General features: G+C 41.6%; 1 protein-coding gene and 1 pseudogene across 1 annotated transcript in view; both read left to right on the top strand.

Annotated features, from left to right (window-relative positions):
• Positions 1–22,193, top strand: part of FBXO36 (F-box protein 36) — a 101,309-nt gene that overhangs the window by 47,630 nt on the left and 31,486 nt on the right. Inside the window, exon 2 of the mRNA XM_004262609.3 lies at positions 10,613–10,721. Within this exon, the coding sequence (XP_004262657.1) occupies positions 10,613–10,721 (109 nt within the window). The remainder of the gene's footprint in view (positions 1–10,612; positions 10,722–22,193) is intronic.
• LOC105747825 (T-complex protein 1 subunit alpha-like) lies at positions 3,068–8,989 on the top strand (annotated as a pseudogene).

The raw sequence follows: 22,193 nt of genomic DNA on the forward strand, positions 1-22,193 counted from the left end.
AGGCAGAACAAAATACTCATCAGTAATATCCTCAGAAGGATAAGAAAGTTATTGTATCCATGAAACAAGGACAGTACACAATAAAAAAGAAACACTCAGAAAACTAAAAAGAGCTTTTAGAAAATAGAAATATATAGGAAAAATGAAAAACTGCTTAGAAGGGTTGGAGGATAAAATTGAGAATATCTCCTAGAAAAAAAGAATCAAAAGTAAATGATGGGCAGTAGGGAAAAAAACGTAATAAAAGAATTAGACCAGGATGTCCAATACCTGGAAAAAAAGAAATTCCAGAAAAAATTATACAAGAAAGTGTCCTAGACGTGAAGTATTCCCATATTAAAAGCTCTCACCAAGTACCCTGCAAAATAAATGAAAAAATGAGATACCATGCCAGGTATCTCAAGCAAAGTCCATTGAGGAGAGAGAAACCATACTTATTTTACCAGAAACAATTTATTATTAAGGATTGTTAACTAATAGAAGATGGTTAACAACTTAAAGGGTAAAAGAGGGCAAAAACTTGTACACGAATGTTTATAGAACCTTTATTCATAGTAACCAGAAACTGGAGCTAAGCATGAAAACAGTAGTTTGGAAGAAAATCCAGAAGTTGTGGGAGAGCACAGTTTGAATCCAGGATGAAAATGGGAGGGAATAGGTGTGAATCTGAGGTGTCTACAGCTTTCCCAAAGTGGGAATCAAAAGGAAGCTAGCTCTAAGTCACTGCAGAGCCAGCTTAAGAGCCCAGCACTTTACTGCTGTTATCACCATGCTCTCCACGCCACAGAGATAATATTCTGAGTGAAACATTAAAGACTCAGACGTTGAATATGGGAAAGTTTTAGGAATACCTTCATCTATTTATTCTACTTATATTTTCCATTTTTAGGTATATACAAGGCTAATGTAAATTTATTATATTAAAATTAATGTAATACATGTATTGTGTTAATGTAATTTATAAAATTAATGAAGTACAGTTGACCCTTGAACAACAAGGCGGGGGCAGCCACTGACCCTCCATGCAGTTATAAATCCTTGTGTAACTTCAGCGTCTACCCTCCTGTTGAAGGTTTTGCATCTGTTGCAGGAAGGGGGACCCCTTCCAGCGGCTGAGAGTGGGCTCTTGTCTAATACTCGGAAATGAATTGTCCAAGGAAACACACGTGCTGACAAAATGAGAGACTTTATTGGGAAGGGGCCCCCGGGCGGAGAGCAGCAGGGCAAGGGAACCCAGGAGAACCGCTCTGCCGTGTGGCTCGCAGTCTCAGGTTTTACGGTGATGGGGTTAGTTTCTGGATTGTCTCTGGCCAATCATTCTGACTCAGGGTCCTTCCTGGTGGCACATGCATCGCTCAGCCAAGATGTATTCCATCGAGAAGGATTCTGGGAGTCTGGTAGGATATATGGACTGACGTCTCCTCTCTCCTTTTGACCTTTCCCGAATTCTTCCAGTTGGTGGTAGCTTGTTAGTTCCATGTTCCTTACCAGGACCTCCTGTTGTAAGATAACTCTTGCCAGTGGTTACTATCGTGCCTGTCCAGGGTGGGCAGTTTTGGTCAGTGGTTCCCCTAATACATCCGTGGATTCAACCAAATGCAGGGCATGTAGTCCTGCAGTATGTATTTAGTGAAAAAAAACTGCCTAGGGCTTCCCTGGTGGTGCAGTGGTTAAGAAAGAATCCGCCTGCCAATGCAGGGGACACGGGTTCGAGGCCTGTTCCAGGAAGATCCCACATGCCATGGAGCAACTAAGCCCATGTGCCACAGCTACTGAAGCGCATGCACCTAGAGCCTGTGCTCCACAACAAGAGAAGCCACTGCAGTGAGAAGCCCGTGTACCACAACAAAGAGCAGCCCCTGCTCGCCACAACCAGAAGAAAGCCTGAGTGCAGCAACGAAGACCCAACGCAGCCAAAAATAAATAAATAAATAAATAAAATAAAATAAATAAGACTCTACCTCCAAATACAGTCATTTAAAAAAAAAAACAAAAACCTGCCTATACGTGGACCTGTGCAGTGCAAACCTGTGTTAACCAAGGGTCCACTATAATTGCTAAAAATAACATAATAAAATACATGTCTAGTGAAGAATAAAAGAGCTCTTTCAATAACTGTAAAACAAGTGATAGAAACCCATTGTGTTTCAGTTTCCTTAAAAGTGTTATTTCTTTCTACATAATAAATAATGCTATGGCATTCAATGGATGGTGTATTAAATCTGATGGAACATGGCATTATTTCACATAAAAACAAGTGTAAAGGAAAAGAGGTTCCCAACACAGGGACAGTGCTCTGGCTCCTTCTCTCCACAATCTATTGGTTCTGCCTCCTCCAGGAAACATTCTTGTCACCTCGGGCTGGCTCCCCTCATAGTCACAAAATGGCTGCTGCTTCTCCAGTGATCGCATCAAAACACAACAGCCAGTGCCCAAAAAGGGGCTGTGTTTCTCCTGTGAATGAAAAATGTTGCCTGCCATATCAGTAAACAAAGGATGTTGCAGCCATCAAGCCACTACAGCCATCCTGGATGGTGAGCCCTGAGGAAGTTCAGGATGGAGACCAACGGGCTGCCCACTGCCAAGCCCTCAGCCCCTGCAGCCACCCCCAGCGGTGCACCCTGAGGGGACTCAGGATGGGAAAGCAACAGGATGCGGGCCCTAGATCGCTAAAGGAAAGATTTCAGTGAGCCCAGATTCTTGCACCTCCCCATACATAGAAAAGTGCTAAATTCATTAACTCGACATATCTGGTTTTCTTTAATTAACAGTAATCTTTTGATGTTCCGACTACCTGCTCTTTGTCACAAAACTCCTATATATCCTGTCTGAGAAGCTGCCTCCCAGGCTTAAAGTCCTCAGAAAGTCTGCCAAATAAAACATAATTCTCAACTTTTAGGTTGTGCATTTTTTTTCAGTCAACACTCCTTATAAGTGATAAAATCTTTCCCAGAAGCTCCTGCAGATTTCTCCTTCTGTCTCATTGGCCAAAATTTTGTCACATGCCCATTCCCATACCAATCATTGGCAGGGGGAACAAACCTACAAGGAATGGCTTAGACCCATCATGTCGCACCCCCTGGAGCTAGAGGTGAGGCCCATTCACTGAGCACAAGCAATGCAGAGGAGAGAGGCTATGGGAAAAATCAGGGTTCATGTGGAAAGAGCAGGTGGGCAAATGAATGCTGGGGAGCAACCAACAATGTCTGCCACCGATTCCTAGTCACACCCACTGTGTTAGAGGTGCACTAATTCGACTCTCCGAGGGCAGCTTCATTTCTGAGTTCTTAAAGGAAGAAACATTTCAGTGTAGTCAGTTTTCCCTTATTAAAAACTTCCATTGATTCCATTTTCATTTCAGCCTCAGACTCATCTTTCCCATATTTAATAATGATGCTTTTATTCCTAATGTATAAAAATTGCTCCTATTCTAGAGGAAAATTTTCAGTAGCTGAAAATCTAAGTTTTGCTGTGTTTAGACCAACTGAGCCAAACATAGACACATAGGGGAACACATATTTAAAGTTGTAAATTTAGACCAAAAGCATATCATAATTGTTTATAGTTTAAATATGCAGTGAATGAAAATAATCTTCATAATTCATTTAAAATACAATATCTTTCTACATTTTGGAATGCCAGTGCTTTGTGAGCTTTTGAGTAATATCGAAAGGTAAAATTACTCGCAGTTTGCCCTTGCAATTCTTGCTTCTCCATTTCTCAGTAGAATGTTCAGGTAACAAAATCCTTCTTCATCAAATAAAATATCTAATTTCATAAACTCTCTCTGACACAATCTCAACCCCACTCTGTAAAATCCCCAAATTATATATGATTTCCAAAACAGGGAGAAATTTGATCTGATAGAATAACAACAGCCTGCAGGAGAAAGCAGAAACAGTCGTGTGCTAAATTACAATCGTATTTCCTGGACAGATGCTTAGAAAGAGTCAGAATGCCCCATTTGGTATGCGGTTATCTGGCAAGTCACCCTAATCCTTCATGAGCAACTTTGTGTGACTATTTAATTATGCTGTTGAGAAAATACTTACTGCAAAGAATGTGCAATTCTTAATGATTATTGATGATTAGAAAAGTCAAATACCAAGTCAGAGTGAAAAGCTGAAATAAAGATCCTTGAAGAATACAACTAAGAAAGCAGAACTTGATGAAGTATGTTTTTGTTTTCTTTTTGACCATGCGGCATCTTAGTTCCCCGACCAGGGATGGAACCCATGCTCCCTGCAGTGGAAGCACGGAGTCTTAACCACTGGACTGCCACAGAAGTCCCAATGAAGTATGGTTGAATATTGTTAGATAGTTGATGAGAACAAAGACAAGGTTCTGATCTGTAGGTATTTGGGGGCTGAGTGTGTTATAAGTATGAAGGGGTGACCAGCAAGGGAACAAGAGGGAAAGAGGGAAGGAAAGAGGCAAGGACCGTCCTCTACGGAGCTCACGGGCTGGCATCATGTGCCTGGCATCGTGCTGGGCACTTTGGATTTATCCCAGGTCATCCCTCCAAATTCAATGAAGTGGGCATCGTGGTTGTTTCCATTTTGGAGATGAAGAAACTGAGGTCACAAGAGATTAAGACATTTGCCCAAAAGAGACGTTCCTGGTGGTCCAATGGTAAGGAATCCGCCTTCCAATGCAGGGGACGTAGGTTCAATCCCAGTTGGGGGAGCTAAGATCCCACATGCTGCACGGCAACTAAGCCCACACACCACAACTAGAGAGCCCGTGCTACAAACTACAGAGCCCATGTGCTCTGGAGCCCGTGCACCACAACTAGAGAGAGAAAAACCCACATGCCACTACTAGAGAGAAGCCCATGCGCTGCAACAAAGAGCCCGTGCCGCAGCGGAAGATCCCACATGCCTCAACAAAGACCTGATGCAGCCAAAAATAATAAATATTTTTTAAAAAGACATTTGCCCCAGGTAAATGGCAGAGACCACGGTTTAAAGCCAGATCCTTCTAACACCAGAGTCTCTGCTTTTGTCCCAGCAGCAGGATTTTTCAAATGTAGTGATGGGAGTAACACAATCTCCGAACCTGGGGGACAGGGGTGGGGTGTATATTGCCCAAATATACTCAAATGCTGAGATGCCCACTGTGCCCACCTTTTCCCAGTGCCTCCTGAGTTCCTCTCCTGGTGGGCAAAGGACTTAAGCTTTAGGGACCTTCATTGGGTGAATGACAAATACCTCGTCGTCTTGCCATAATAATTCGTGCAGAAGAGACGTCGGGATCAATGCGGAATCTTAGACCTCTCTTTTAAAAGTAGCTCAATTTTCATTTGGAAGGTGAAGAAACTTTTGAAGCTTCAATGTTGGTACAGGAGAGAATTTGTGATGATGAACTGATCTTGATTAAAAACACTAAGGCTCGTACCTCTGCGTCATTCATCTTACTTGGGGCAAATGATTTCATGTGTGGCGAGATGGAGCACTCGTTACCTGATGCTCTTTGTGTGGTGAGTTTTGGAGTCAAAATCTGTGGGTCCGGGTAGAAGCAGATTGTAGAAGCAGCCCTTTCCGTATACCTTGAAAACTGTGCAACCAGCATGGGCTCCCAGGAACAGCTTGCTCTTGCCGAGTTTGCAAGATCTCTTCTTGTTATTCCTAATGCTCTAGCAGTTAATGCTGCCCAAGACTCCACAGATCGGGCTGCAAAATTGAGAGCTTTTCACAGTGAGGCTCAGAACGCAAAAATCTAAAATGGCTCGGTCTTGACTTGGTCAGTGGTAAACCCTGAGACAACAAACAAGCAGGGGTGTAGGAACCAACCATAGACGAAGTTAAGAGTTTGAAATTTGCAACTGAAGCTGCAATTACCATTCTTCGAATTGATCTTATTAAATTACACCCAGAAGGCAAAGATGATAAGCATGGAGGTTATGAAGCTGCTGTTCACTCTGGAGCCCTTGATGACTGATCTGATTTCTTTTATTTATAACAATGTTAGATGCAATTTTCTTTTTTTTTTTTTTTGTGGTACGCGAGCCTCTCACTGTTGTGGCCTCTCCCGTTGCGGAGCACAGGCTCTGGATGTGCAGGCTCAGCGGCCATGGCTCACAGGCCCAGCCGCTCCACGGCATGTGGGCTCTTCCCGGACCGGGGCACGAACCCGTGTCCCCTGCATCGACAGGCGGACTCCCAACCACTGCGCCACCAGGGAAGCCCCTTAGATGCAGTTTTCTTGTACCTCGGGTATTACACGTTAAAGTGCAACAAGCTGTCAAAAAATAAATACAAGTAGCTCAATTTTCAAATTTATTAAAATGATTCACTGGAAATATCAGAGAAAATATGCTAAATTAAAATTTTAAGGAATTCTTACAGGTCACATGATTTCTATTGAGATACCAAATGATGGTGTGTGTTGTATAATGAGACTGGCCGCCTGCCCTTCCTGGAGAGGGTATGAGGCAATGAAAGAGAACTAGACTCTTTCTAGGTCAGCCTCTGCCTGGGAGAGGAGCTGGGACAAGTTATTTCACCGTCTGCCGTCGACTTCTTCATCCATGAAAAGACAGTCAGTCTCACACTGCTCACAGGTGATTGGGAGCCTGATGAAACCCATGTTCCAGCCAGATCTAAACCGTCGCAAAACCCCTGGGAAGCTCCTCTGTGGCTTTTCTTGCAGCCAGGATTGTTCATTAACAAAACATTCGCAGCTGATAAGATGTTCAAAACAGTATTTACAGATTTTAAGGTTTTCAAAATAGAGATAAATATATAACAATAAATTTCTATGCACTATGACTTAAAATAAGCTAATACCATGAGAGTTAGTAGCCAACTCACAAATATTTGGGGGCTACACTTTAGCTTCCTTCAAACTGTATCTGTGATGTGAAATAATTGCATTTATTTATTGCCAAGCTAATATGCTCCTTCCTCCTGCACATAGAAATATTTTCCTTTAAATATTTGGAGCAGGGGTGTATACACTTCTGAGCCTTTTAACAAATGATCATTAACATTGATCTACGTTATTAATCATTTCTTCACAGATTGTTTTATTGGCCACAGAGTATTCCATCATCTAAATGGGCCATGATTATTTAACTAGTCCCAACTATTGGACCCTTAGGTCAGCACTGATTTTTCATGATTATAATTAACCTATGACAAACATTCTTATATAAAAAATGTTGTACATGTCTCTGATAAATTCCTTAGGAGTAGAATATCTGGGTCAAAGGGAATGGATGACTTTAAGGTTTTTGGAAGATATTGCCAAACCAATTTACACTCTTCTCAATGAGTATTAAGGGGCTGGGCTCCCTTTTTTTTTTTTTTTTTTTGTCCTCACCAATATTGGGTTTTGTCACTTAAAAAAAAATCTTTAAAATTTGAGAGACAGTAAGTGTTAGAAAATATCTGTCTCATATCTTTTTCTGTTTTAATAAGTACAGTATGTAGAACATAAGAGTCTTGACTAGGCTCAGTTGTGGTTCTGAGGCGCATATTTCTGTGTACTGCTCCGTGGAGGTGGTCTGATGAGTTATAGTATGCAGGTTGTACGTAAAGAAAGCTTCGTGACTCAGAACAAACCCTGTGTTGAAGAGTTAACAGTGAGGAGGCTTGGGTTCTGGTTTTAACCAGCCGCGTTTCCTTAGGCAAGTGTTATATCCTTAGGCATTTACCTTAAATACCTCAGAGGAGCCAGTAGTATGCTTGTCTGTGTGTGCAAGGTAACTTGAGTCTGTGTCCTGAGGAGTCTCCCTCTAGAGGCCATGACAGCAAGCACTTTGAACGTTGCCTTCTCAATCAGTACCAGAGGGCTAATTCATTAGCAGAAGAAATGTCAGAAATAATTCTTAATTGGTGAAATGGATGATGTGCAAGATATGAAGCTGACAAGTAAGATTGTACAAGTGTCTGTCTGCCTTTTTTTTGACCAATGTAAGAAGTAAGCTCTGTAGCTAAATGTTTCTGGGTTACGCCCTGTCTAGAACTACATGCATTCCAAAATCTTACACTTAACTCACGATTTAGTTGCTTGATCTAGCTAGAGGGGTAGCTGATTAGGTCATTATAATTTAGGTGCTCTTGTCCCAGAGAGAAACTTTCCTGAGAAGGTTCCTGTAGGGTGCCAGAGTGGATGGGAGGGGGCACCCCACTGAGCTTCTAGAAACATGTTTTGGACTCCTGTGGTGTCTGTCTTTCTTATGTCAGAATTTAATTGTAACATAACATCTGGTCGTGTGGTTGTAGGGAGGGACACCTATCACTTCTGACTTAACCTGTTTGAAATATTTTCCTCACATGACTCACAGGAAATGGACTTAATTATTTCTGACTTCCCAACTAGTTCTAAAAGTTCTAGATTATGTGTATAAAGAATGTTGCATTAGATTCAGATGACCTGGCATCTTCATCCAATAGCAAGGGAATATTATTTATAATATTTAATGTTAATTAATTAATTAATTTTTGGTTGCATTGGGTCTTCGTTGCTGTAAGCAGGCTTTCTCTAGTTGAGGTGAGCACGGGCTACTCTTCGTTGCAGTGCGTGGGCTTCTCACTGCAGTGTCTTCTGTTGTTGCAGACCATGGGGTCTAGATGAGCGGGCTTCAGTAGCTGTGGCATGCAGGCTCAGTAGTTGTGGCTCGCAGGCTCTAGAGCACAGGCTGAGTAGTTGTGGCTCATGGGCTTAGTTGCTCCACGGCATGTGGGATCTTCCCAGACCAGGGCTCGAACCTGTGTCCCCTGCACTGGCAGGTGGATTCTTAACCATTGCACCACCAGGGAAGCCCTTAATATTAATTTTAATAATACTTAATAGAAGGAGATGAAAAGGAAAATTGAAGTGCAGAGAGATTAAATAGATGAGCCAAGTCTGTCTTTGCTCCAAAATTCATGCTCTTTCTCCTGTAATACCTGATACCCTTTGGTTATAGATCGAATTGTGTTCCCCCCTTTAAAGTCTTATGTTGAAACCCTAACCCTTAATGTAACTGTATTTGTACATAGGGCCTTTCAAGAACTAATTAAGGTTAAATGAGGTCATCAGTGTGGGGCCCTAATCCAATATGACCAGTGTCCTTATAAGAAGAGGAAGAGACACCAGGGATGCACATACCCAGAGGTAAGATCACATGAGGACACAGTGAGAAGGTGGCATCTGCAACCAAGGAGAGAGGCCTCAGGAGACACCAAACTTGCCAACACGTTGATCTTGGACTTGCAGCCTCCAGAACTGTGAGGGAATAAATTTCTGTTGTTCAAGCCACCCAGTCTGTGATATTTTTTTATGGCAGCCCTAGTAGACTGATATACCCTTAACTCTCTGGAGATGGAGCAGAAAGATACTAAAGAGGATGATTTTGGTGAGCCTCATGCTGAGAAAAAAACAAAAGTGGCAGGCGAAGGGATTTTCTGAAAGGAATCAGCGACGACAATATTCTGAGATTATGGAGTTTTGTAACCTACGTATGTATATATTTTCCCTCTGCTCCCAAGGAGGCTCCCAAGGCAGTAGCCCAAGGAGGTGCACCCAGGAGCTGTGAGGACCACGGGGAGTGTTGGGTGGCTGGGGATGGGGGAGAGGAAACTAAATAAAGGGAGCCCTCTTAGCAAGTTTCACCTACTTAACAATTGTGCGTTGGGTAGAGCTGAACTAATTTTTTTGTTTGTTTGTTTTTGTTTTGCGGTACGCTGGCCTCTCACTGTTGTGGCCTCTCCCGTTGCGGAGCACAGGCTCCAGACGCGCAGGCTCAGCGGCCATGGCTCACGGGCCCAGCCGCTCCGCGGCATGTGGGCTCTTCCCGGACCGGGGCACGAACCCGTGTCCCCTGCATCGGCAGGCGGACTCTCAACCACTGCGCCACCAGGGAAGCCCGAGCTGAACAAATTTTAACCTTACATGGTAATGCCAACGAGGAAAGAAACCGGAACTAGGAAGCCAACCAGTTTCTCAGCACTGTCTGTCTCCTTACCCATCTTTTCCCTGGGAGCCCTACAGCAGGAAGAGTTTGGTTGACACTGCTATGAAATCAACATAGAAACTAAGTGCAGTCCATAACCAGGGAAATGAGGTTTGCTTCTGATAAACCAAAATGCTCATAGAAGTGAAATGCACTGTCAGCAGATCCATTACCAAGAAGTGTCTTGGGTAATGACACTCTGATGCATCAGTCAAGGCATGATGGTGCTTTTCCTGGCTCTATCCAAGTGCCTGTCTCTCTCCACGAGAAAAGTATCCACTCCTCATGTCTGCTCTGTAGACAGGGAAGGGAGGAGGAGAACTAAGCAATTACTTTGGAAATGGCTCCCAAAGGTAAAGAACCTCTGTTCTCAGGAGCAGCTAGCCATTTGGCTCTGGGTGACTTAACACCAAGTGACTTGAGAGATTTTTAAGATTCCTTCCAGCACTTTGGTTTTGTGCCCCTAATTTCTAAGGAAAATGTTCACTGATGCACAGACCTCACTTCTAATTTGATGTGATGCCAGTTTGTGAAGTTATACCTGCTGTTGGACACACAGCCTTATGTGCCTTCCATGATGGTGATTTTTTTTTTAAAACCCCAGACCTAAACACAGCTGTTGGTATTGAAATCAGTTTTAGTTCATCTCGCTTTCTATCTGTTCAATTACAGGTAACCTTTAGATGGTGGAAGATCTCTCTGAGGAGTGAGTATAGATCAACAAAACCTGGAGAAACAAAAGAAACTCATGAAGACTTCCTAAGGAACTCACATCTTCAGGGTAAGGAAGGGGACATATTATGTATACTTGCTGCTCTTAAGTTCTCTTTAGTTAGTGACAGATTTTGTCAGTGAAGTATCCAGTATCTCATCATTTGAAATGATATGTAATTATGTACTTAATTGGATATAACAGATATGATAGAACATTGGGATCTTAAAAGGCAGAAAATCGTTAACATATCCTGAAATTTCTTTTGGGAAAAAATCTTTAAGCATTTAAGTTTCCAGGTTAACGTGTAGATTTCATTAATAATCTTAAATCATGTAGTAAATATAAATTTTTAACTCAATATTTAATTAAAACGGGTTTCCTTTAGTTAAAAATAAGTTAAAAGATTATTCAATGATGGCTGTAAAGCAATTACACTCCAATAAAGATGTTAAAAAAAAAGATTATTTAAAAACATAATCAAATTATGAGACTTCCCTGGTGGCGCAGTGGTTAAGAATCCACCTGCCAAAGCCTGGGACATGGGTTTGAGCCCTGGTCTGGGAAGATCCCACATGCCATGGAGCAACTAAGCCCGTGCACCACAACTACTGAGCCTGTGCTCTAGAGCCCGCGAACCACAACTACTCATCCGGCGTGCCACCACTACTGAAGCCTGTGCTCCGCAACAAGAGAAGCCACCGCAGGGAGAAGCCCACACACCACAACGAAGAATAGTCCGCACTCGCCACAACTAGAGAAAGCCCAGGCACGTAGCAACGACGACCCAACGCAGCCAAATAAATTAATTAATTAATTTAAAAAATTCAAATTATCAATTGTTTGAATTCTTATGCATTTTGGCATTCATTTAAAATCTCTACCATTTCTTTTAATATCAAGGTTTTCATGAGAAGCAGTCTTAATCAAGTAGCATTTGGACTTAATAATAGAAATTGCCCTTCAATTTCCCCTTTGTTTTTTTCTTTCTCAATGTGAAGATTTCAAACATAAAGTGTAGACAGAATGTTTTTTTAAAAGACTCCCATGTACCCATAACCCAGTTCAATAATACTCAAAATGTGGCCAAAAATGTACACAGACCTACTGTTCTCACTGGATTTTGAAGTGAATCTCAGTTGCTGCATCACTTCATCCTAAACTATTTCAGTATGTGTCTCTGAAAGGACTCTCTTTAAACTCTTCAATAATTATTCCTTAATAATAAGCTTTTAAAGCTAGAAGGCACTTTAGAGATCCTTATTTTATTATGAGTAATTAACAATGTTATTACTATTAATATCAGGGCTTCCCTGGTGGCGTAGTGGTTGGGAGTCCGCCTGCCAATGCAGGGGACACGGGTTTGTGCCCCGATCCGGGAGGATCCCGCATGCGGTGGAGCGGCTGGGCCCGTGAGCCATGGCCGCTGAGCCTGCGCGTCCGGAGCCTGTGCTCCGCAACGGGAGAGGCCACAACAGTGAGAGGCCCGCGTACCGCAAAAAAAAAAAAATAATAATAATATCAAGCACTTTCATATACATGTTCTCATTTTGCTATTATAATATTCTTGTGTAATAAATAGTATTATTCCTTTTTCTCAAATGAGATTCAGAATGGATGTGACTTTCCCAGGTCCCACAGCTAACTACTGACATTGCCAGGCCTAAGCATTGAGAATAGAAAAAAAAAAAATCTTATTTTAATTTCATTTTATTTATTTATTTTTTGTTTGTTTTTTAAAAATATTTATTTATTTACTTTTGGCTGCATTGGGTCTTAGTTGCGGCACACGGCATCTTTCGCTGCAGTGTGCAGGCTTCTCTCTAGTTGTGGTGTGTGGGCTCAGTAGTTGCAGCATGTGGGCTTAGTTGCCCCGCAGCATGTGAGGTCTTAGTTCCCTGACCAGGGATCAAACCCACATCCCCTTAATTGGAAGGTGGATTCTTAACCACTGGACCACCAAGGAAGTCCTCCCAAAATCTTACTTTTATTTTTTATTTATTTATTTTTAAAATAAATAAATTTATTTATTTATTTTTGGCTGCGTTGGGTCTTCATTGCTGTGCGCGGGCTTTCTCTAGTTGCAGCGAGCGGGGGCTACTCTTTGTTGTGGCACGCGGGCTTCTCATTGTGCTGGCTTCTCTTGTTGCAGAGCACAGGCTCTAGGCACGTGGGCTTCAGTAGTTGTGGCACACGGGCTGAGTAGTTGTGGCTCACGGACTCTAGAGTGCAGGCTCAGTAGTTGTGGCGCATGGGCTTAGTTGCTCCACGGCATGTGGAATCTTCCTGGACCAGGGCTCAAACCCGTGTCCCCTACATTGGCAGGCAGATTCTCAACCACTGCGCCTCCAGGGAAGTCCAACATCTTACTTTTAAAAGGCACGCTCTGGGTGGATCTTTGATAATCAGTGTTGTTAAAGACTTTCTCTTATTTAACACTATAGCATGTAATAGTTGGTTTTTAAGAGAGAGAGTAGGTTTGGTTTGGTTTTACTTCCTTAAATAGTTAAACATCTGGATTGATTGCACTCAGGTTTTGATACTATACACATCTTATTTTGTTAACTCCTTTATAGAAAGTATTTATAAAATTCATTATTGGCTTGAAAAGAACCATGTTGAAGAAAGACTGCCCACTTTTCATTGAATAAAAATCAGTCTAGGCAGGCCTTACTTATTTAATTGTGGGATAGACAGGTTTCTGCCCAGATAACTATAAAGTAAACTTCTATAAAACACATTTTGTTTTCAAGTTAGGTTCCGTTTTATTTTCTAAGCACAACAGTACCTAATCCAGAGCTATATGTCTAGGGAGTGCTGAATATTTGTTGACAGACCATGGGATTTTTCTGATTGACTTCAACAAAAACCTGGAGATGTGGGTTTGGGCCAGAGAGATGGGAGGTGATCGTCTCTTGAGTAGAGGCTTAAGGGCCAACATCTGTCTCTTGCGTCTCTGACACCCTTGCCCCCTAACAAAACACTGACGGTGAGGGTGGGGCAACATCAGCTTCAGGATGACCACTTGTGGGTTTCCTGATCCCGGAAGAATAAACAAGAAAGCGGGAATTTATGAGTCTGACAGAGAGTCTGCTGGCTCCCCACCCGCATGGAGAGAGGAGAGTTGCGGAATTCAGTGGAGGAATACACCCAAACAGGCTTTTAAAATTGTTTTGAGAGCTGCAGTCTCGCGCCAAGAACAGCACAGAGATACCAAATTAAATTGGCCTGGCAAGTTCAAAGGCATCTGCGTCTCACTTTGTAGCCTTCCTACAGCACTGGAGTCTTGGCAGAGGGAAAAACTCCAACCAACACTGTTGTTCTTCCTTCTCTTCCCCCTCAGTTCTTAGGGAATCCCTCAGAAAGCCCAGAAGAGGGGTGCGCTGTGGCACAGAGCGGGGCTCAGGGGTTAGAATTAGGTTTTCATGACAAGCAGTCTTAATCAAGTAGCATTTGGACTTAATAATAGAAATTGCCCTTCAATTTCCCCTTTGTTTTTTTCTTTCTCAATGTGAAGATTTCAAACATAAAGTGTAGACAGAATGTTTTTTTAAAAAACTCCCATGTACCCATAACCCAGTTCAATAATACTCAAAATGTGGCCAAAAATGTACACAGACCTACTGTTCTCAGGGCCAGGTTAGAATCTCTGCTGCCTCTGCCGGGTTCTGTAACCCCCTCCGTGAGCCCATTTCCTCCTCATATCTGAGGGTCAAATGCTTACTCGATGTGGTCGCTTTGAGCTTTCAATGACCTGACACATGAAAGGTATTTAGAAAGGCGCACAGTAGAGAATCAGCTCTTAATCGTTGTTTGCTGTTATTAAGTTTAGGATGTTTGGATTTATTTTGCCCCACCCCCTACTTATCATATTCCCAAGATCCCCCCAAAGTTTTTTCATCCAAAGTCTTCTCTTGCTAACATCCTAAACACTAGCAGCACGTTTCTAGAAATCCGGGTCAGCCTTGGTGTCAGTCCTGACAGAGGACAAGAACCGTGTTCTCTTGCTTCCTTGGCCTCTCAGCAACACTAATTCAGGGGTGACGTTTTCTTCCCTGGCTTCCGGGAGCACCTCGGTCTTGGTCCTCCTCTTGCCTCACCGGCGTCTTCTTGGTCTCCTTGCTGGGTCCTTCTCATATCTCCAGATCTAAATGTTGGGGCCCAGGGTTCAGCTCTAGTGCCTCTTCTTTTGTCAGTCTGTACTTACCCCCTGGGGAATCGGATCCAGTGTCTGGCTTTAAATGCTGCCCATAAGGGGATGAGTCCCAAATTGGTATCTCCAGCCTGCACCTGTCCCCGGAACTCCACACTCAGATATTTATCTAGCTGCCCCCTTGATATCTGCACTAATGTGTCTAACAGGCTCTCAAAGGTAACGTGTCCAAAAATAGCTCCTGATCCTTCCTCTGCCAAAAAATAAGGCCCCAAATCCTAGAGGTATCCTTGGTTCCTTTCTTTCTCTTACATGTTCGATCTAGTCCTTCAACAAAACCAGAATCTGAACTGTGTTCCTCTGTGTGCATGCCCCTCCCTGGGGTCTCTCTGTGTGTCCGAATTTCCTCTTCTCATAAGAATACTAGTCATGGGACTTCCCTGGTGGTCCAGCAGCTAAGACTCTGCGCTCCAAATGCAGGGGCCCCGGGTTCCATCCCTGGTCAGGGAACTAGATCCCATATGCCACAACTGAGAGTTTGCATGCCAAAACTAAGACCAGGCACAGCCAAATAAATAAATATATATTTTTTAAAGAGTACTAGTCAGGGCTTCCCTGGTGGCGCAGTGGTTGAAAGTCCGCCTGCCGATGCAGGGGACATGGGTTCCTGCCCCGGTCCGGGAGGATCCCGCATGCCGCGGAGCGGCTGGGCCCGTGAGCCATGGCCGCTGAGCCTGCGCGTCCGGAGCCTGTGCTCTGCAACGGGAGAGGCCACAACAGTGAGAGGCCCGCATACCGCAAAAAAAAAAAGTACTTGTCAGATTGTATTAGAGCCCACCTATATGACCTAATTTAACCTAATTACCTCTTTATTTATTTTATTTTATTTTATTTTTTTAGTGTTTCCATTAGTCTTTCAAATACTCTTCCTAATTACCTCTTTAAAGGCCCATCTCCCAGGAGAGTCACAGGCAAAGGTACTGGGGTTTAGGACTTACATATATGAATCTGGGCGAGGTGAGGAGGGCACAATTCAGCCGATAACAAAATTTGTACTTTCCAGGTAGCAAAAGTCCTATAATCTGTAAGCAGAGTGTATCTTTATTAAGTTAATAATTAATGATTATATTGGTTTCCTATTGCTGGTGTAACAAATTACCACGAATTTAGTGGCTTAAATGATAAAAATGTATTATCTTACATTTTTGGAGTGCCTAAGTGTCACTGGGCTAAGATCGAAGTGTTGGTAGGACTGTGTTCCCTCTGGGGGCTCTAGGGGAGGGTCCATTTCCTTGCCTTTTCCAGGTTCTAAAGGCTGCCTGTTCCTTGGCTCATGGTCTCTGCCATCATCTTCAAAGCCAGCAATGGGCAGTCCAGTCTTTCTCATCCTGACACTGCTTTTGGGTTCACATCTCTTTCTCTGACTCTGACCCTTCTGCCTCCCTTTTCTCCTTCTAAGAACGCTTATGATTATGTTGGGCCCACCCAGTTCATCCAGGGTTATCTCGCTATCTCAAGATCTTTAATCACATCTGCAAAGTCCCTTTTGCCATGTAAGGTCACAGGTTCTGGAGATTAGGATGTAGGACATCTGAAGGGGTGGGGAAGACTGGCAGCATTATTCTGCCTACCACGATGATATATGTCACAACAACTTAAATTATAAAATCAAAAACATTGCTGATCTTTTTTCTAGATTTGTTTTGTTTGTTTGTTTTTTGGCCACACAGCACGGCATGTGGGATCTTGGTTCCCCGACCAGGGATCAAACCTGCGCCCCCTGCATTGAAAGCGTGGAGTCTTAACCACTGGACCACCAGGGAAGTCCCAGATCTGTTTTTTTTTGTTTTTTTTTTTTTGCGGCTCAGGCTCAGCGGCCATGGCTCACAGGCCCAGCCGCTCCATGGCATGTGGGATCTTCCCGGACCGGGGCACGAACCCGCGTCCCCTGCATCGGCAGGCGGACTCTCAACCACTGCGCCACCAGGGAAGCCCCCAGATTTGTATTTTTAAAAGACAAAAATCATATATTTATTATTTTAAAAGTCATCCCTACACTACAAAGTATAGAGAACTCTTAGCATGGCAATTAAGGGTGTTGCTTAATACAGACTACCTCTGTTCAAACTCTGGCTCCAAATCCATTAGGTATGTAACATAGGGCAAATTATTTATTTCTTTCTTTATTTTCTTGGCTGTGTCGGGTCTTAGTTGCGGCACGCAGGGTCTTCATTGAGGCATGCGGAATCTTTCATTGCAGTGAGGGCTCTTCGCTGCGGTGTGCGGGCTTCTCTGTAGTTGTGGCGTGCGGGTTTTTTTCTCTCTCTAGTTGTGGTGCGCAGGCTCCAGGGTGCATGGGCTCTGTAGTTTGCAATACGCGGCTCTCTCATTGAGGTGCACAAGCTCAGTAGTTGTGGTGCATGGGTTTAGTTGCCCCACGCATGTGGGATCTTAGTTCCCTGATCAGGGATTGAACCCGAGTCCCCTGCATTGGAAGGCGGATTCTTTACCACTGGACCACCAGGGAAGTCCCTGGGCAAATTATTTAATCAGTTTGGATCTCAGTTTCCTCAACGGTCGATAATGGAAATAATAATAGCATCTACTTCATAGGGTCCTTATGAAGATTAATTGAATGAAGTGCTTAGAATTTGCCTAGCATATGATAAGAACTCAGTAAATTCTAGCTATTACAAGTTTTAAAATTTTTTAAATTTTTTTTATTTTTTGGGCTGTGTTTGGTCTTTGTTGCTGCACGGGCTTTCTCTAGCTGCAGTAAGCGGGGGCTACTCTTCATTGCGGTACGCAGTCTTCTCATTGCGATGGCTTCTCTTGTGGAGCATGGGCTCTAGGCCCCCAGACTTCAGTAGTTGCAGCACGTGGGCTCAGTAGTTGTGGCTCACGGGCTCTAGAGTGCAGGCTCAGTAGTTGTGGCTCACGGGCTTAGTTGCTCCATGGCATGTGGGATCTTCCCAGACCAGGGCTTGAACCCACGTCCCCTGCATTGGCAGGAAGATTCTTAACCGCTGGGCCACCAGGGAGGTCCCTAATGGGCATTTTCAAAAGCCTTTAGGTACATTCTGGGACGTGTTTATCTTTGCACAATTATGTGAGAATGTCAATAGCATAGATTCTTAGTTGTAGAATTGCTAGGTCCAAAGATATTTACATTATAAATTTTGATAGGTACGGAGTATATTATTTGAGGGGTGAATTCTTGAAAACCTTGTGTAAGTCAAGGTTAACTTGACAAAGATGGTATTTCTGTTAACCAGCTTGAGTAGCACTGTCAAGGATGTAGCACAAATGCCATCTACAACTCATTTGACCTCTGTAATTATGCCAACTTTATAATTATGCTATTTTTGAAAGAATTTTAAGTTGAGTGATTTACATTATTTCCATGTTTGTTCATAAAATGAGACTTCATTAATATTTTGATGTCACCATATTTCAATTCTGACTGACAACTTAAATAAGATGCCAGTCACTTCGCTATACTCACAAATTGCTCTCCCAAAAAGTGTGTATTAAATATTAAACTACTGAATATTAATATAACCATCCAACAGGATATAGGAGTTTTCTTACCCCTTTGCCATCATTAATTAGATATTGTTACTCTTTTTAATCTGTTCCAGTCTGATGGTGAAAATAGTATCATGTTTAATTAGCATTTTCCTGAAAACTAGTAAAAATCTCATCATGTTTAATTGCCATTTATATTCTTTTTGTAACTTGCCTGGTTATACTCTTTGCCCATTTGTCTATGAAGTTTGAATTTTTTTCTCTGAGACCTTTAAAAGTCTGAGAAAACATCTATAGATATTTCCCCCCTAAGCTAAATAGATTGGAACAACCAGAAAATTAGGTATAGGAAATATTTTTTTAAATTTAATTTATAGCAAAAATGTGCCTGTATAAACTCAATTGAAAGTGCTCACTCATGGACTGAGGTTGAATCCAACCTAAAAATAAGTTGTTTTCCAACTTGTATCCATTTTATAAGTTGTTGTCCATTTTTAAGTTGGTTGCTTAGATCTTCAATGAGTTATAAGTGGTGGTTAGGTATATAGGCCAATCCACAAAAATCTCTGTGATAAAACCAAATGACCTCAACAACCATATTTCCTGAACCAAATGACAAAGTTTTTTTTTATTTCTGCTATTGCATATGAAAGGAAATGTGGGAGATACAGTTTAGATGTCAAAGAATTGAAATTTCCATGGATGTTTAGATGATTTATTGGGAGAATGGGACAATGTTTGAAATGGGAACTATAATGGAAAATTGATATTATTAATAAATACTAATATCCTGAAATATTGGCCTGAGTTATACATCCTAAGAATATTGGTATGCCAGGAATCAGAAAGTGGGAAAGAATGGTCCTTACCTTCCTCCCAAATTTGGCTGGCCGCATGCCATGGATCCATAATCCATTTTCTCTAGGTCTTTTCTTGAGGCCCATATCTCAACCTTTGACCAGGGATTTCATTTTCTCATGCTTAGCTACCATTTCTTAGTCTATTCTTCTTCTCTTTGCTCTCCCTAACCATCTGCTCCTTGTCTTCAGCCTGAATCTCTAGAATTTCTAGAGACCTGGGGTCGGGTTCTATGGGTAAGGGGTTAGGTGGGAGAGGGGCAGAAGCATGGGAGCCTGCTCTGGGCTACAGAGCAGGGAAGACAGATCTAAGTAAGGCTCTCATATTTTATCATTTTTTATTAACTTTTGAGATATGAAAAAAAAACCCACAAATAAATGCATGTAGTAAAATAAAAGATGATTCAGTTTAAAAAGGATAGGTATAGACCACCAGAGGGCAGACAGCAGAAGCAAGAAGAACTAAAATCCTGCAGCCTGTGAAGCAAAAACCACATTCACAGAAAGACAAGATGAAAAGGCAGAGGGCTGTGTACCAGATGAAGGAACAAGATAAAACCCCAGAAAAACAACTAAATGAAGTGGAGATAGGAAACCTTCCAGAAAAGGAATTCAGAAAAATGATAGTGAAGATGATCCAGGACCTCAGAAAAAGAATGGAGGCAAAGATCGAGAAGATGCAAGAAATGTTTAACAAAGACCTAGAAGAATTAAAAAACAATCACTTAGAAGAATTAAAAAACAAACAAACAGAGATGAACAATACAATAACTGAAATGAAAAATACACTAGAAGGAATCAGTAGCAGAAAAACTGAGGCAGAAGAACGGATAAGTGACCCGGAAGACAGAATGGTGGAATTCACTGCCATAGAACAGAATAAAGAAAAAAGAATGAAAAGAAATGAAGACAGCCTAAGAGACTTCTGGGATAACATTAAACGCAACAAAATTTGCATTATAGGGGTCCCAGAAGGAGAAGAGAGAGAGAAAGGACCCGAGAAAATATGTGAAGAGATTATAGTCGAAAATTTCCCTGACATGGGAAAGGAAATAGCCACCCAAGTCCAGGAAGTGCAGAGAGTCCCAGGCAGGATAAACCCAAGAAGAAACAAGCCAAGACACATAGTAATCAAACTGACAAAAATTAAAGGCAAAGAAAAGTTATTGAAAGCCAAAAGGGAAAAACAACAAATAACATACAAGGGAACTCTCATAAGGTTAACAGCTGATTTTTCAGCAGAAACTCTACAAGCCAGAAGGGAGTGGCATGATATATTTAGAGTGATTAAAGGGAAGAACCTACAACCAAGATTATTCTACCTGGCAAGGATCTCATTCAGATTCAATGGAGAAATCAAAAGGTTTACAGACAAGCAAAAGCTAACAGAATTCAGCACCGCCAAACCAGCTCTACAACAAATGCTAAAGGAACTTCTCTAAGTGGGAAACACAAGAGAAGAAAAGGACCTACAAAAACAAACCCATAACAATTAAGAAAATGGCAATAGGAACATACATATCGATAATTACCTTAAACGTGAATGGATTAAATGCTCCAACCAAAAGACACAGGCTCCCTGGATGGACACAAAAACAAGACCCATCTATATGCTGTCTACAGGAGACCCACTTCAGACCTAGGGACACATACAGACTGAAAGTGAGGGGATGGAAAAAGATATTCCATGCAAATGGAAATCAAAAGGAGGCTGGAGTAGCAATACTCATATCAGATAAAATAGACTTTAAAATAAAGACTGTTACAAGGGACAAGGAAGGACACTACATAATGATCAAGGGATCAATCCAAGAAGAAGATATAACAATTATAAATATATATGCACCCAACATAGGAGCACCTCAATACATAAGGCAACTGCTAACAGCTATAAAAGAGGGAATTGACAGTAACACAATAATAGTGGGGGACTTTAACACCTCACTTACACCAACGGACAGATCATCCAAACAGAAAATTAATAAGGAAACACAAAACACAATAGATGACACAATAGACCAGATAGATTTAATTGATATTTATAGGACATTCCATCCCAAAACAGCAGATTACACTTTCTTCTCAAGTGCATACGGAATATTCTCCAGGATAGATCACATCTTGGCTCACAAATCAAGCCTCAGTAAATTTAAGAAAATTGAAATCATATCAAGCATCTTTTCTAACCACAACGCTATGAGGTTAGAAATCAATTACAGGGATAAAAACATAAAAAACACAAACACGTGGAGGCTAAACAATACGTTACTAAATAACCAAGAGATCACTGAAGAAATCAAAGAGGAAATCAAAAAATACCTAGAGACAAATGACAACGAAAACATGATCCAAAACTTATGGGATGCAGCAAATGCAGTTCTAAGAGGGAAGTTTATAGCAATATAAGCCTACCTCAAAACAAGAAAAATCTCAAATAAACAATCTAGCCTTACACCTAAAGGAACTATAGAAAGAAGAACAAACGAAGCCCAAAGTTAGTAGAAGGAAGGAAATCATAAAGATCAGATCAGAAATAAATGAAATAGAAACAAAGAAAACAATAACAAAGATCAATAGAACTAAAAGCTGGTCTTTGAGAAAATAAACACAATTGATAAACCATTAGCCAGACTCCTCAAGAAAAAGAGGGAGAGGACTCAAATCAATAAAATTAGAAATGAAAAAAAAAAAGTATAGGTATAGGATAAAAACAAGTTTCCTTCTGATCCCATGTTCCCATTTCCCATGACAACCATCATTAACAGTTTCATATATATCCTTTGAGAAATGGTCTATGCATATATACAAAATATGTTAACACAAAAAGAAGAATCTTATACATTATGTTCTATACCTTTCCCTTTAAAAGTTTTTAAATTCAGAAGTATCTTAAACCTGCATAAAAGAACAGAAGATAATATTATAAATACCCAAAACCACTAACATAAGATTTTAAAATTTGTCATGTTTACTTCATTTTATTCAAATTATCAAATATGTTGG

This window comes from Orcinus orca, chromosome 7 (assembly GCF_937001465.1).
Source record: "Orcinus orca chromosome 7, mOrcOrc1.1, whole genome shotgun sequence".
Classification (NCBI taxonomy): Eukaryota; Metazoa; Chordata; class Mammalia; order Artiodactyla; family Delphinidae; genus Orcinus; species Orcinus orca.